The 16,282-nt window shown below is 39.5% G+C and overlaps 1 protein-coding gene across 1 annotated transcript in view; it reads left to right on the forward strand.

The window, feature by feature from the left end:
- The first annotated feature begins 281 nt into the window (after positions 1–281).
- LOC135629755 (uncharacterized) overlaps positions 282–16,282 on the forward strand; it is a 47,789-nt gene continuing 31,788 nt past the window's right edge. The window contains exon 1 of the mRNA XM_065137638.1: positions 282–642. Within this exon, the coding sequence (XP_064993710.1) occupies positions 442–642 (201 nt within the window). The 5' untranslated portion in view covers positions 282–441. The remainder of the gene's footprint in view (positions 643–16,282) is intronic.

The following is a 16,282-nucleotide window of genomic DNA, read 5'->3' on the forward strand; positions in this document are numbered from 1 at the left end:
GCCTTCCATAGTTTTCATACTCCCATCTTCATGTTTGTGCAGGTTAGGAATATAAAGAGCCTTGTAGCTTAGACAGGACACATGCATTAGCAAACTGTAACAAGAAAATTGACTATATTTTGTTGAAGATTGAAAAGTATACACCTACGGAAATGGAGAAAAATAAATATAAGCATAAACTCATGTCCTCATTAGACCGAAGGTTTGCATAATTAATTACCTGAGCTGCAGCTTTGGTGTCTTTGATTGCATGGGAGGTACGAGAAAAAAAATACAAAGGAGAGAAAGAAATGAGATAACAGAGAATAAGGATTAGGCCGAGAAAGTGCTAGAACCGTCCCATGGACTATCTATAAAACGATAATTTCTTTAGCACGGTGTGTGTCGCGAATCGGATGATCGATTATTGTTGAGGGGCCACCGCATCGCTTCAGAAGAGAGATGGACGACATGGACACCGACGTCTCCGGCGACCGTCGGGGCGCCACAGCTGGGGGCGCCTCTGAGGTTTTCTCACCGCCACCGCTGCCGCCTACCGCTGTCGCCAACGGCGACCTGAGTGCCCAGAACAACGCGTGGGGCCTTCTCTCTTTGGCCCGTCAACTTGTCGATCAGGGCAAACCTTCCCTTGCTCTCCAGGCGGTGAGTTTCCGGAAAAGAGCGATCCTCTTTGGGCTATTTCATCAGCATTAAGTTTTTATTGGGATGTCCTAATTTTGTTTTGTTTTTTTTGGCTTTTTGGAATACATTCGATGGACCGATGAATGGTTTTCTTTACCGAAATTCCTGACTTAGGTTAAGAAAAATTGAAAAAAACAATATTTCTTGTCTTTATTTATTTATTTCTTTTTGGGTTTTCTTGGTCTAAGGATCGCATGTCTTTTGAGGTCCAGGCCTTCTTGATAAGGGGGTAATAATGTTCCTATTTCTTTCCGTTCTTTTGTTTAAGATGCTCAGCTCATTTGTTTTGATGAATTGGGAATGAAACTTGTTCGCTTGTGTAGCCGAGCAGGAAGTATGTTTCGGACCAAACAGGTATTTGTTTAGGTCAAGAGTTCTTCTGCTCTCTCCTATTGTGTTATCGATCCCTGTAGCCGGGTTTCCGTCTTTTGCCTGTGTTAGGAATGGATTCTTGTGGTTACGTTATCTCTTTGTTTTGTAATCCGAAACAATGTGGTAACAAAAAATCGCATTGTATAGGTATGAAGGAATTCGATCATGAGAATAAAGGTGAAAGGCATGTGGTAACAAATTAATCCGTTTAGAAAGAAGCCCACAGTTGTTATCTGATTTACACTGAACAGCTTAGATTCTTGATTGAAGCCCTTGAGTTGAACTTGTATTCTTGGTTTTTCATCAAAAATAATCCCAGATATGCTGTCTTCTTGCCCGTCATTCATATCTTGATATTGATATCAAGAAAATATATTACAAGCTGTAGAAAACCCACTCCTCTCAAGCTGTATTTCTTCCTTATACTCTTCCTTTCGTTTCTTTTCCTCCTTTCTTTTGTTGCTCCTTCCTTTTAAGTTTCCTCTTCTCTGAGACCTCCCTTGATAACCTTCTTTGCAAATGTTATTGAGTTACTCCACGCCAATCTCAACTAACTTATGTCTGTAGGATCTGAAAGAGCATCTTATTTATTATTTGACTGAAACCTTGGGTCTTAGAATAAAAAATAAGGATATGTCTTGCTCAAAACTTGCATTTGTGAAATCTGTTCTATCTTTTATGTGCTTTATAATCCTTCTATCCATATCTTGATAGTCTGTGGTGAAATGGTTTGTCTAGGAAGCTATGGATCTTTGGTTGTTTAACATTGTGAATTATTTGCAATTCATGTACCTCGATCATGTACGTGTATTCTTTTTTGCACCTATAACATTAGTTACAACTGGAAAAAGTTCTTTCCAAGTCCTTATGAAATGTTGAGGTGATTGTTCATGGGCTACCTTCCATTTGGTATATGAGTATAATTTTGATGTTTTCAACCTCTTCTTATGTTGCCTTAGGGATGATTCATTTCTTATCACTTTGACTTTGTTTATACAGATTCATCTTGCTTTTATATTCTGTTAATCAAGGTTCACTGGTAACTTCTGCTTTTGATCTGCTCTTTTTTAAGTTTTGCAGAATTTTTTAATGGCTAATTCTTGTGATTAAGAATTTTTTAAGTTTTTACATCTTTGGTAATTGAGGATCTTGGATTTTTCATTGATCATACGTAGATTTTTCGATCGAATTTATGTGGACCATGATTACATGGCAAAGATGTTCTCCTTATGGCTGCTTGACAACCAAAAGCCGAAGGGCATATAACAAACTCTCTTACTCATCCAATAAATTGTCAAAAAAACTAAAAAGTGCTTTGGTGTACACTCAACTCTAATATTTGAGATTAGGAAAACTTATTGTTCATACAGGTTATGCTTATCGAGTATAGGCATCACCTTGTCAATGACGCAGACATAATTTTCCAGAAAGCCTTTCTCCATATCCATGTGGTTTCTAGTTAGAACTTAGAAGGACCATCAAACAGGTTAATAGAGCGGTATATGTAACAGTCACCATAAGTGTTGCCTATTGAATAGATAACCCCTAAACTCAATAATGAAGCTACATTTCTTAGACCTCAACGTCTTTGAAGTTTTAAAGAAGTTTAACAGCTTTACCTTATGTCTGCATACTAGATTGCATATGGTGTTGCACCAAGTGTAGTTCATCAGAAAATGCAGGAATAGTCATGTTTGAGTGGGAGACAACATATATTATTCTTGAGAATTTATGTGTGTTGATCACTTTGAGTCAAAATTTACAATATAGTTGTAACTTGTAAGGTCATTTATGCTTTACAGAAAACTGTGTTTTACAATTACGACCAGTGGAATCAGAAGAGGCGAAGAAAATAACTTTAAGAAATTATAAAACAATGTCTAGAAATCAGAAACATTAAAAAATAGATGAAAACAATTTTCTAAAATATTATTATTCTAAATTTTCATAAAAATATGTAGAAAACCAATAAAATCATAAAAAAGATAATAATGAAAGGTAATATAGAATATTTTAATTTGAAAACAAATGTTAGTTGTACCATACAGAGAAATTACTATAGTGAATAGCTATTATATATGTCTTACAAAAAACTTATAGCATATCTATTTGCAGCTTTGAAAATAGAGTTACACGCTATTATGTCCCTGATCTTCTCTAATTAACATGTCAGTGAAGTGTTGAAAAATGAAAGACAAAAAAATTATTCGGAGAGAGTTTCACGAGTAACCATGATAAGACATCTCTCTTTTATGTGAGTGCACCTCTATTCCAATAAAGAGCTAAGAACCATTCTTCCTTTCCTCTTTATCTTGCATGTTGGTGGGGACAAACATTGCAACAGTAGTAGTTTACAGCATATGCAATAGTTTTGTAACTACAATAACAGTAGTGACTCCTATTTTCCGTAATTATAGTCTCAATTTTTTTTCGTATTTCTTCCTCTACTTCCTTCTTCTTCGGCTTCTTTTCTTATGATTGCCAACTATGGCAACCATCAACATATTTCTGCTTCTCACATATCTTCCTTTCTTTGGGCTATCAAAATTGACTAGGATTAGCCAAAATTTGGCTAACCATGGTTGATGTTGATGAGTTCAAACCAACACTAATCAATTTCTGGTGATAAGAAAACCAACGTATTTCTTCCTCTGCTTCCCTCTTCTTCGACTTCTCCTATGATTGCCAACTATGGCAACCATCAACATATTTCTGCTTCTCACATATCTTCCCTTCTTTGGGCTATCAAAATTGACTAGGGTTAGCCAAAATTTGGCCAACCATGGTTGATGTTGATGAGTTCAAACCAACGTGAATCAATTTCTGGTGATAAGAAAAACCAACATATTTCTTCCTCTGCTTCCCTCTTCTTCGGCTTCTTCTCCTATGATTGCCAACTAGGGCAACCATCAACATATTTTTGCTTCTCACATATCTTCCTTTCTTTGGGATATCAAAATTGACTAGGATTAGCCAAAATTTGGCCAACCATGGTTGATGTTGATGAGTTCAAACCAACGTCAATCAATTTCTGGTGATAAGATCAAGAAATTGGTCAATTAGCCTTGGTTGTGTTAGGATCCCTTTATTTTCTGAGCTTCGAATAAATGTTTTATTGAGTTGGTTTAGTCTAGTAAGAGTCTTGGTGGATGTATTTGTTTCTTTTCGGCAAGCAATGAAATATTATTCAGTCTTTTGATAAACCTTAGGAGGTCGATCCCCTCGAAGTGATCAAGGAGGTCGATTCCTTCGAAGTGATCATCCCCTTTTCTCCCCTTTCTTCTATGATAAAACTTTAGAGTCTTATCATTTGGTATCAGAGCAGCGATCCTCGGTGTTCTCGCTGCAATTTCTCACAACACTTCGTCGTAGCTATCATCATCTCAAAACAAAAAAAAGAGGGAAAAAGGGTGAAGCCGGCAGCCACATCCTTCTTGAGCGAGAAAGGGCCCCTTCTTCCGGCCAGCGACCATTGCCGCCGTTGCTTCTCGGCTAGTGACCCATCCCCCTTGTTGCGTCGTAACCGCCCTCCAATCGCGCACACCCCATCTTTGCTCGAGCGAGAAAGGGCTGTCATCGCTGTTCCCGGCTAGCGGACCACCCCCCTCATCGCTCCTAGCCTCGGCGATCCTTGGTTGCTCCCAACCCTCGGTGATGTTGCTTCCCAACCGCGCCACCATTGCTGCCTCTTGACCTCGGCAGGAACCTCCCCTCGTCACGGCGATCGAAACAGGGCAACTCTGCATCTTCTGCCACAGTCGTCGATCACTGCTGTTTGCTCCCCTTTTGCTACTGCTTCCCGACCAACGACCACCGCCGACGCTGCTTCCTAGTCGCGACACCACTGCTGCCTCTTGACCTCAGTAGCACCTCCCCTCCTTGCTGTCACGAACGGTCGTTGCGCACCCGCAACAACTTCGTTTAACGAACTGTTCGTCGCTTTTGCATGCTTGTATAGAGATAGCACTGTAAGTCCACAAACAACTGTTCGTTCTACCTTCTAAAGTCTTTGTTTTCTCCTTCCTCTCTTTTCTTTCTTGCACTCAAGGTGCTCGCTGAATTACTTGTAAAGCTTCCCTCTTCGCGAGACGTTAGGACTTGTCCGTCGCTCGTTTTCAATCTAATCCACTTTTTGTTTTACAGGTCCTTCAGGACCTGTACGAGGTTGCAACTAGGCTAACCCTTTGCGGATACATACGTCACAAGGGCGCCTCATGACTTGGCAATCTTAGCTAAGTCCAAGGAGTTGGCGCAAGGGTGCTTCACGACTTAGGCAACTCTAGCTAAGTCCGTCACTTTGCCGCAAGGGTGCCTCACGACTTAGGCAATTCTAGCTAAGTCCATGACATTGTGGTATCAGAGCAGGCAAGCAATTTGAGTAAGCAGCGAAGAAACTTTACAATCTTGTCATGGCAAAGCATCATGGCGAATCAAGCAAGACGGGGCAAGCTGGACTATTGCCCCAAGTAATCGCAAGTGGGCTGCAAGTGCAAACTCGCTCTCATGCTATTGGAGTCGCTCTGGAGGAGCATTGCAACGAACATGATGAGTGCGAAGTTAGCTACTCTTCGCAAATGGATGAGGCGTAATCTGGAGCGCCAACCGGGAAAAAGAGCCATAAGGAGAGACTTACTGCGACGGAAACCCGTATGGATGTTCTTGAAGCGAGCTTGGAGGAACTCTACCAAGGCCAACGAAGGGTTCTTGGGGTAGAGAGCTCACAAGAAGAAGTTGAATCTCGAATCGACAAGGTTGAGGCCCAAGTCGATCGATTGACAGATTGGCATAGACTTAGTTGGAATTACCTAAGTCGTGAGGCATCCTTACGGCAAAGTCACGAACTTAGCTAAAGTTTCCTAAATCGTGAAGCACCCTTGCGCCAACTCCTCGGACTTAGCTGGGATTGCCCAAGTCTTGAGGCGCCCTTGCGACATATGCATTTGCAAAGGTTCATCCTAGTTGCAACCTCGTACAGGTCCCGAAGGACTTGTAAACAGAAAGTTGATTAGATTGAAAACAAGCGACGAACAAGTCTCGACGTCTCGCGAAGAGGGAATCTTTGCAAGCAATTCAGCGAGCACCTTGAGTGCAAGAGAGAAAAGAGAGGAAGGAGAAAATAAGGACTTTAGAAGATAGAATGAATAGCTGCAAGTCCATATACAATTGCTCACCGGGTGCCGGGTGCGAAGGCAAGTTCCTGTTAAGTTAACGTGCGAAACTTGTGAAGATTGTTCACCCGGTTTACGGATGTCATCAATGGACTCAAAGCTCTTGGTAAAGATTTTACTAACTTTGAACTAGTAACTAAAATATTAAGATCTCTCCCTAAAAGTTGGGATCCAAAAGTTACGACCATTCAAGAGGCCAAAGACCTTAAAGCATTCCCTCTTGAAGAACTCATTGGGTCTCTAATGACCTACGAAATGACATGTCAAGCTCATGACGAGCTCGAGAACCCCCTTCTAAAGAACAGGAAGGATATGGCACTCAAATCACAAGAAGACCACTTGAAAGGAACATCAAGTGATGAGGACAGTGACAATGACATTGCACTTTTGACTCAAAAATTTAAGAAATACTTAAGAAAGAACAAATTTAAAAACAAATTTGAACAAAAGAAGGACCAAGTGATTTGCTATGAATGCTAAAAATCGGGACACTACAAGAACGATTGTCCTCAAGCCAAAAAGAGAACATCAAAGAAGAAGGCGCTCAAGGCAACGTGGGATGATTCAAGCGCGTCCGAAGAAGAGGAGTCCAACACCGAGCAAGTTGCTCATTACGCGCTAATGGCTTTAGGAGAAGAGGTATGTGATTTATTTAATGAAGATTTATCTTTTGGAGAACTCTCTATCGCTTTTCATGAATTATTTGATGAATGTGGAATTGTTAGCAAGAAGTTAAGTATCTTAAAGAAAGAGCATGCTTTGCTACAAGATAAGTTTGAGAATCTTCAAATTCCTCCATGCTCTAAGTGTGAGCATTTAGAAGCAATAAAAAATGAAAATTTGCTTCTTAAAGAAACCTTAAACAAGTTTAAGGTTGGTAGCAAAGGATTAGATATGATCCTTGCACACAAGGGTCACATCGCAAATAGAAATGGAATTGGATTTGTAAAAGGATTACATCAAAATCCTACCACTTTCATAAAAGGACCTACATTACATGTTTCCTCTTATATGAAATGCAACTTCTGTTGCAAATCCGGACATATTGCCTACAAATGTCCATTTAGGAAAATTAGTTCACGAAAATTAATATGGGTTCCTAAAGGAATTATAAAGGATTCAATAATAAATAACAAAATTAGTGGGTCAATTTTTGAGGCACCCAAAATCAAATGGGTACCTAAAAATCATCCTCTTTTGTAGACAAACCCACAAGCTAGGAGCAAGAGATGGTATCTCGATAGTGGACGCTCAAGACATATGACTGGAGATCCATCTCATTTCTCTATGCTCACTAGCAAAGAAGAAGGGTACGTCACCTTCGGAGACAACAACAAAGGCAAAATCATTGGCAAGGGAACTATTGGTAACAAATTTAGTTTTTCCATTGATGATGTTTTACTAGTTGATGGATTGAAACACAATCTCTTAAGTATTAGTCAACTATGCGATAAAGGTTATATCGTTAGATTTGAATCAAATATGTGCATTATTGAAAAACCAAATCATAACATGACTATGATTGCTTTAAAACAAAATAATGTCTATACCATCAATCTTGATGAACTAGGTAATGAAATGTGTTTCTCCGCCGTAAATGATGATGCTTGGCTTTGGCATAGGAGATTAGGTCATGCAAGCATGAAAACAATATCTAAAATGTCATCTCAAGAATTAGTACGAGGGATTCCGAATATGAAGTTTATTAAGGATAAGGTATGCGATGCATGTCAACTAGGCAAACAAATAAAAACAAGCTTCAAACCAAAAAATCGAATTAGCACCACTAGACCATTACAATTGATCCATTTGGACTTATTTGGATCAATTGATACAACAAGTCTAGGTGGAAGCAAATATGCTTTTGTGATTGTGGATGACTACTCTAGATACACTTGGACCTATTTCTTAGCTCACAAAAGTGATTGCTTCAAGTGTTTCTCTAAGTTTTGTAAACTCACTCAAAACGAAAAAGGCTTCATGATTTCATCAATTCGGAGTGATCACGGTGGTGAATTCCAAAATCGTGACTTTCAAAATTTTTACAAAGTTAATGGGTACAATCATAACTTCTCAACTCCAAGAAATCCTCAACAAAATGGAGTAGTTGAAAGGAAAAATAGAAACCTACAAGAAATGGCAAGAACTATGTTAAATGAACATAGTTTATCCAAATATTTTTGGGCCGAAGCCGTAAATACGACTTGTTACATCATGAATAGGGTCCTAATAAGACCATCTCTATCAAAAACTCCCTATGAATTATGGAATAATAAAAAACCAAATATTTCTTATTTTAAAGTTTTTGGTTGTAAATGCTTCATTTTAAATGAAAAGGATGCCCTAGGTAAATTTGATGCTAAATCCGATGAAGGCATTTTTCTTGGTTACTCCTCCGTTTCTAAGGCCTTTCGTGTCTTTAACAAAAGGACCTTAGTAATAGAAGAGTCTATTCATGTAGTTTTTAATGAAATTTCTGATTTAAAGAAAAATGATTTTGATGATGATCTTGGTTTTGATAATTTGAATTTAAACGAACCCCCTCCTCAAAATAGCCATTTGAATGCATCTTCTTCCGAAATTTCTTTACCCAAAGAATGGAAGTATGTAGATGTTCATCCAAAGGAGCTAATTATAGGAGATACAACAAAAGGGGTTCAAACTCGTTCTTCTTTCAAGAATTTTTGTGCTAACGCCGCTTTCCTTTCTCAAATTGAACCTAAATGCATTGACGAAGCCTTAAAAGATGATTTTTGGGTCATTGCAATGCAAGAAGAATTGAACCAATTTGAGAGGAATGAGGTATGGAAGCTTGTTCCTAGACCAAGTGACCACTTAGTCATAGGTACTAAGTGGGTCTTTAGAAACAAGCAAGACGAAAATGGTATCGTGGTTAGAAACAAGGCTAGATTAGTGGCCAAAGGTTTCAACCAAGAAGAAGGTATCGATTACGAAGAAACCTTTGCTCCCGTGACTCGATTAGAAGCCATAAGGATGCTCCTTGCCTATGCTAGTAGTAATAATTTTAAACTATTTCAAATGGATGTCAAAAGTGCTTTCTTGAATGGTTTTATTTCCGAAGAAGTATATGTCGAACAACCTCCCGGATTTGAAAATTCTCTTCTTCCTAATCATGTATTCAAATTGACTAAAGCTCTCTATGGCTTGAAACAAGCTCCTAGAGCTTAGTATGAAAGGCTTAGTTCCTTTCTTATTTTAAATAATTTTACCAAAGGCAAGGTTGATACTACATTGTTTATTAAACATTTTGAAAATAATTTTCTTATTGTGCAAATTTATGTTGACGATATTATTTTTGGCTCTTCGGATGAATCACTATGTGAATCATTTGCCAAATGTATGAGTCATGAATTTGAAATGAGTTTAATGGGTGAATTAACTTTCTTTTTAGGATTATAAATCAAACAACTTAGTGATGGTATATTTCTTAACCAATCCAAATATACATTAGAATTGTTAAAACGATTTAACATGGATAATTCAAAAGCAATAAACACCCCTATGAGTACTGCGACTAAGTTAGATATGGATGAAAATAGTGAAAATTTCGATCAAAAAACATATAGGGGAATGATAGGTAGTCTACTCTACCTCACCGCGACTAGACCAGATATTATGTTTAGTGTAGGACTTTGCGCTAGGTTTCAATCTAATCCTAAACTATCTCATCTAAAGAGTGTTAAAAGAATATTTAGGTATCTTAAAGGAACTCTAAATTTAGGATTGTGGTATCCAAAATCTGAAAAATTCGATCTAATAGCTTATGCAGATGCCGATTTTGGCGGATGCAGGATAGATAGAAAAAGTACATCCGGAACATGCCAATTTTTAGGACATGCACTTGTTTCTTGGACTTCCAAGAAACAAAATTCAGTTGCACTATCTACGGCGGAAGCCGAATACATTGCTGCAAGTGCATGTTGTGCACAAGTCATTTGGATGAAAAATACATTAGAAGACTATGAAATTCACTTTAAAAACATTCCCATAAAATGTGATAATACTAGTGCCATATGTCTTACTAAAAATCCAATTCAGCACTCTAGAACTAAGCACATCGACGTTAGGCATCATTTCATACGCGATCATGTCCTTAACAATGATGTTGTTCTAGAATTCATTGACACAAAGCATCAATTAGCAGATATATTTACAAAAGCTTTGAATGAAGACCAATTTGAATTCATTAGAAGGGAATTAGGTATGTTAAATTGTCCCTAAGAATAAACTTGTTTGAATGGATTTTCCGTAAAGTTTTTCATTCTCTCTCCGTTCCTCGGTGACTTGTTAAATTATCTTATCCTATCTTGAGTCAAACACCGCTTCCATTTGATCAAGATTAATGATTTTATGATATTTTGAATCTCGAAATTGATTTTGATGGCTTGATTATGAGTTTCAAGTTGACGAATTGAATTTGAATGGATTTGTATTCGAATTATGATCTTGACTTATTGGAGTTACTACTTAAAATTTTTTTTCTTATCCCAATCTCTTCTTTGTACATCTACAATTTTTTGTTATTTATAAAAAGAAGAGATTTGATAATATGGATGAATGCTGAATTTTCCTTTAAGATGAACTCTGCGTAAATATTTTAGCATACTTAATTTTGAATGATAAAATCTTTGTATGATCAATGATAATATAGATGAGTGATGTATGATCAATGATAAAATCTTTGTATGATAAATTATGTGCTTCAAGTCTCATTCTCTTTTTGTTGATGACAAAGGGGGAGAAAAGTGATGACTTGTATCATTTTAATAGCATGACTTATATGAATTGCAAAAGCTTGTGTGATATGAATGTCTTATATGCCTTGCAAAATCCTTGAGAATATCACAAGATTGATTGATCATATTGAAAGCATGCCTTACATCGATATCATGAAATTCATGTTGAAAATCTTTATCTCCTATCGTAGTAAAAATTGTCCCATATCATTTGACTTATGATTTTCATCGAAGTTTCGCATTTACTATTGCTTAATGAGAATAACGATAAGCTCTACGGTTAGAACTTATCGGTTTATGCTTAAATTCAATGGATGAAATTCAAGTGTTTTCATCTTCTCATAATATGGCATATAGATAGGGGGAGTTATGTTTAACTCCGTCATCAATTGATTGTCATCATCAAAAAGGGGGAGATTGTTGAATCTCGGATTTTGATGATGAAATCAATTGATGGGTTAATTGATCTAATCCATATTATTGAGTTAAGTGTGCAGGATTAACTACGATAACCAGAAAACACAAAGCAAGAATACCGGAGTCAAGATCGATGGACGTTTAAGAGTCCGAAGAATCGTCGGAGATGCTATCGGAACCAACCGAGAAGAAATCGGGAACCTATCGGAATTTTCGGAAGTTCGCCGAAGAGATCGTCGGAGGTTCACGGAGATCACCGAGAAGGCTCGGCTACTCGTTAAAGTCATCACAAGATCGGGAGCTTGATGGGAGTCCGTCGGAAGAAGCTCGTCGGAAAGCTCGCCGAAACAAGACTCGACGTTCGCGGTTGAAAGCTTGCTTAGGATGTGTTTTTGTTATGTAGTTCACTTGTAATTAGGATTAGGATTAAGAGATAATCCTATATCCTGGTTAGGGGCCAACTGGGCCCAAAGTCAGATATGGTTTGGGCTAAAATTAAGCTAAACCAGTGAAATCGGAGAGCCAGGCGGTGGCACCGCCTGGCTGGGCGGTAGCATCGCCCAGCACCCGAGAGCTGGGCGGTGACACCTCCTGGGCTGGGCGATTGCACCTCCCAGCACCCGAACGCTGGGCGGTGGCACCGCTTGGCTGGGCGGTGGCACCGCCAGTATCGGGAACCCAAAGAGAATTCAAATTTGAGCCCAAAATTTGAATCCTCTTGAGGCCTATAAATACCCCTCAAATCTCAGCTGAGATTACAACTTTTGAGAAGCATTTTGATTGAGAGAAAAGTCTTAGAAAGTCTTAGTAAGTCTTGTTTTCAATTTGCTAGAGAGTTCTCCTCCTTTCTTATTGAAAATTTGTAAGAGGTTGAGCTGTTTGTAAAAGGTTTTAAGAGGGGTATTGACCCTTCCATTTCAAGAGATTTGCTAGTGGAAGGTGGGAGCCTCATCGAAGAGGGGCCTCGCAAGTGGATGTAGGTCATTTGATCGAACCACTCTAAAATCGGCGTAATCTCTGGTTTGCATTTCATTATTGCTGTTTACATTACTGCAAACCTTCTTACATGCTTTAGTTCCTTATTACCTTTGCTGCGCAACTTCAAGAATACGCTTTCAAGTTAAGTCTTTCAAGTTTCGTTCTTATCATATGAAAGATTTTTCTAAAACCGAAGTTTTAATCCGCTGCACTAATTCACCCCCCCCCCTCTCTTAGTGCCGCTCCGATCCTAACAACCGTGTGCCACCTGGGGGGTTCTAGGGTGCTGAGATTGCTGACATTTCGCATACAGCTGCAGTTTGCAGAAGACAAGCCATGTGTTAGAACCCTTGCAAATTCTAAACTTGGGGTTGATCTCTTTAGGGGATCGGCCTCCTTGGAACTCTATGGAGGTTCCTCCCTCCAAGTTGCTGCTCAAAGGCTGCCGAAAAGATTCATCTATTGCTTATCAAAAGAGGAGGAAAACATGGTTATTTATAGGGCTTCTAAACCCTAACTCCTAATAGGACTCCTACTCAAGACTCTTACTTCTAACCAACTCATAATAGGCCTCCTACTCAAGACTCCTATTCCTTTACAACTCCTAATTCTTCTCTAAGAAACAACCTCCTAATTTACCTCTTTAATAGGGGTCGGCTTAGGTAGGTTTTTGTTAGAACCCTTGCAGATTCTAAACTTGGGGTTGATCTCTTTAGGGGATCGGCCTCCTTGGAACTCTATAGGGGTTCCTCCCTCCAAGTTGCTGCTCAAAGGCTGCAGAAAAGATTCATCTATTGCTTAAGAAAAGAGAAGGAATACATGACTATTTATAGGGCTTCTAAACCCTAACTCCTAATAGGACTCCTACTTAAGACTCTTACTTCTAACCAACTCCTAATAGGACTCATACTCAAGACTCCTATTCCCTTACAACTCCTAATTCTTCTCTAAGAAAAAACCTCCTACATGAATGCCCCTCACAATTAGGACTCTCATAGCTAGAGTCCTAACAGAATGTCCCTCTCAATTAGGACTCTCCTAGCTAGAGTCCTAACATTTTTACATGAATGTCCCTCTCAATTAGGACTCTCCAAGCTAGAGTCCTAACAGACCCGCCCTCTTCAAATCAGCCTTGTCCTCGAGGCTGATGATTCATGAATTCTGGGAATTTGATCTTCAAGTCGTCATAGTTCTCCCAAGTGGCATCTTCTTTTGGTAGGTTCGCCCACTGTATTAGCACTTCATTAGTGGGTCGTCGTCGTCGAGTCACGATCCGTCGATCAATAATGGCACTTGGCTGGGTCTGGAGTTCTCTTTGGGTAGTCATATTTGGTGGGTGGCTTTGGGCTATCTCCAAGCACTTGTTTAAAACTTCCGGTTGGCTGTTGGTTTGTGGGTGATATGTCGTACTCCTTTTCAATTTAGTACCCTGCATATAGAATAACTTTGTCCAAAATCTGCTATTGAAGATGCAAGTAGAATTTGTCATAAGCACAATGCGTCCCTTATAGTGTAATTCTTTTGAGTCCCAATTGTAATGAGCCATGGGGCTTGGTGCTTCCTCCAATTTTTTTATAATCTTACTAGTATCTGAATCTTCCTGCCATTCCATCTTAATATCCTCAAGGAAGTCGCTGGTCGGAAGTGAAACGGTCGAAACTTCAACTTGCTCGGGTAGCTGCGAAAGCGCATCTGCAAGAACATTCTCTTTCCCCTTTTTGTAAGTTATTTCAAAATCAAATCCAAGAAGTTTTGTTACCCATTTTTGCTGCTCGGGGGAAGATATCTTCTGCTCCAAGAGATATTTTAGGCTTTTATGGTCGGTCTTGATTTGAAAGTATCGCTTGATCAAGTACAATCTCCACCTCGTTGCTGCGCGCATAATGGCGAGCATCTCCTTATCATATGTTGACATATTTTGATCGGAGGGAGATAATGCCTTGCTAGTGTATGCGAGTGGTCGACCATCTTGCATGAGAATGGCTCCAATTCTGACTCCAGATGTGTCGGCCTCAATAATGAAGGGTCAGTTGAAATCTGGTAGTGTTAGCACCGGCGTCGTCGTCATGGCTGCCTTAAGTTTGTCGAAGGCAGCGGAGGCTCTGTCCAACCATTGGAAGACATCTTTTTCTAGTAAGGAAGTAAGTGGTGTACTGATCTTTCCATAGTTTTTCACGAACTTGGGGTAGTAGCCTGTTAAACCCAGAAAGCCATGTAGCAATTTTATGTTTCTCGAGGTCGACCAGTTTTGCATTGCTCCAATTTTGAAGGGGTCCACTGCCACACCTTCCTCTGATATGATATGCCTAAGATATTCCACCTTTTGTTGAAGAAAACAAAAATTCGTGGTTGTGTGTTCAAAAGGTGGTTTTCCGTATGTCTTCTTCGCATGCTCGTATTTGATGATACCCGGATCAAAGGTCCAGCTTTGTAAAGATTTGTGCTCCCTTTCATCTAGCAATTCATCTACTATTGGAATAAAGTATTTGTCCTTGATGATTATGCAATTGAGAGCTCGGTAATCAACACATATTCGCCTTGTTCCGTCCTTCTTGCGTACAAGTAGCACCGGCGAAGAGTAGAGGTTGCAACTTGGCCGAATAACTCCTGTTTCGAGCATCTCTTTTATAATCCTTTCTATTTCATCCTTCTGGAGATGTGGATACTGATATGGCTGAGCATTTGCTGAAGATTTGCCTGGAAGAATCATTATACAATGATCATGCCGACAGGTAAGAGGTAGGTTGCGCGGTTCGTCAAATATATTTGAAAATTCTGCAAGCAAAGGAAGTAGATTTGGATCTTCAAATTCTGTTGGCTCTCCCTTAGTTTGCTGCTCAAGTTGTACCAAAAAGCCGCTGCATGCTTTATGCAAAACATTCTCCATTTGTTGTGTGCAAATCGTTGTTATGTCGCCCCCACGTTTCCCGTGCAATGTCACCTGTTTCTCCTTACTATAAAATTTCATAATTAGTTTCATAAAATTCCAAGAAATATCACCTAATGTCGTCAACCATTTAATTCTGAGTATGGCCTCATGATTGTTAAGAGGGGGAAGGAAGAAATCTGCAATTATCTCTTGGTCCTGCAGCAATAGTTTCTCCTGCAAGCGCCTATGATCATAATTCAAAATTCGTCCGTCGGTGACCTTAACATCAAACCTGCAGCGATTCTCGATAGGTAATGATATCCGAACAGCAAGCTTACTATTTAGGAAGTTAGTAGTACTGCCCGTGTCGATGAGAACAGTGATTGGTTGTTGTTTGAGAAGGCCTCCAATTTTCATCGTTTGCGGGTTTGAGTAGCTAGCTAGTGTATGTACCGTAACTTCGGTCGGTTGTGGCTCTTCTTCTGCATCTTCTTCTTCATGTTCAAGGCTCTCTTTTGGATGTTCAATGACCTCTTCTTCTATCGGTTCAATCATAAGAAGTCCCCCTTTACTACAGCGATGCTCACGGCTCCACGGCTCGTCACAATGCCAACATAACCCCTTCGCATATCGCTCCCGAAGCTCTTCTCTTGTTAACCTCTTTAGTGTAGGGACTTGGTCGACAGTAGGGGGGGCTAAGGGCTTCGATATTACTGGTTGAGGAGAGACCCTAGTCCTTCGAGCTTCATGGTTCAATTGCTCCTCTTGATGTCGTGCGAAAGAGATGGCTGCCATAAGCGTATACGGTTGTCGCGCTTTAACTTCTCCTCGGATCTCCGGCTTCAAGCCCTCAATGAAGGTCCACAATAGCTGTTTTTGAGACCAATCATGAGTTTGATTAGATAACCTTTCAAACCTAGTTTGGTACTCCTGAATGGTGGAGGTTTGTTGGATCTTTGCTAGTTGATCGTCAATATTCTCGTAATCGGTTGGTCTGCAGCGAATCAGCAGTCCTTCTTTGAATTGTCGCCATGAAAGGA

Source organism: Musa acuminata, chromosome BXJ3-1 (genome assembly GCF_036884655.1).
Source record: "Musa acuminata AAA Group cultivar baxijiao chromosome BXJ3-1, Cavendish_Baxijiao_AAA, whole genome shotgun sequence".
In the NCBI taxonomy this organism is placed as follows: domain Eukaryota; kingdom Viridiplantae; phylum Streptophyta; class Magnoliopsida; order Zingiberales; family Musaceae; genus Musa; species Musa acuminata.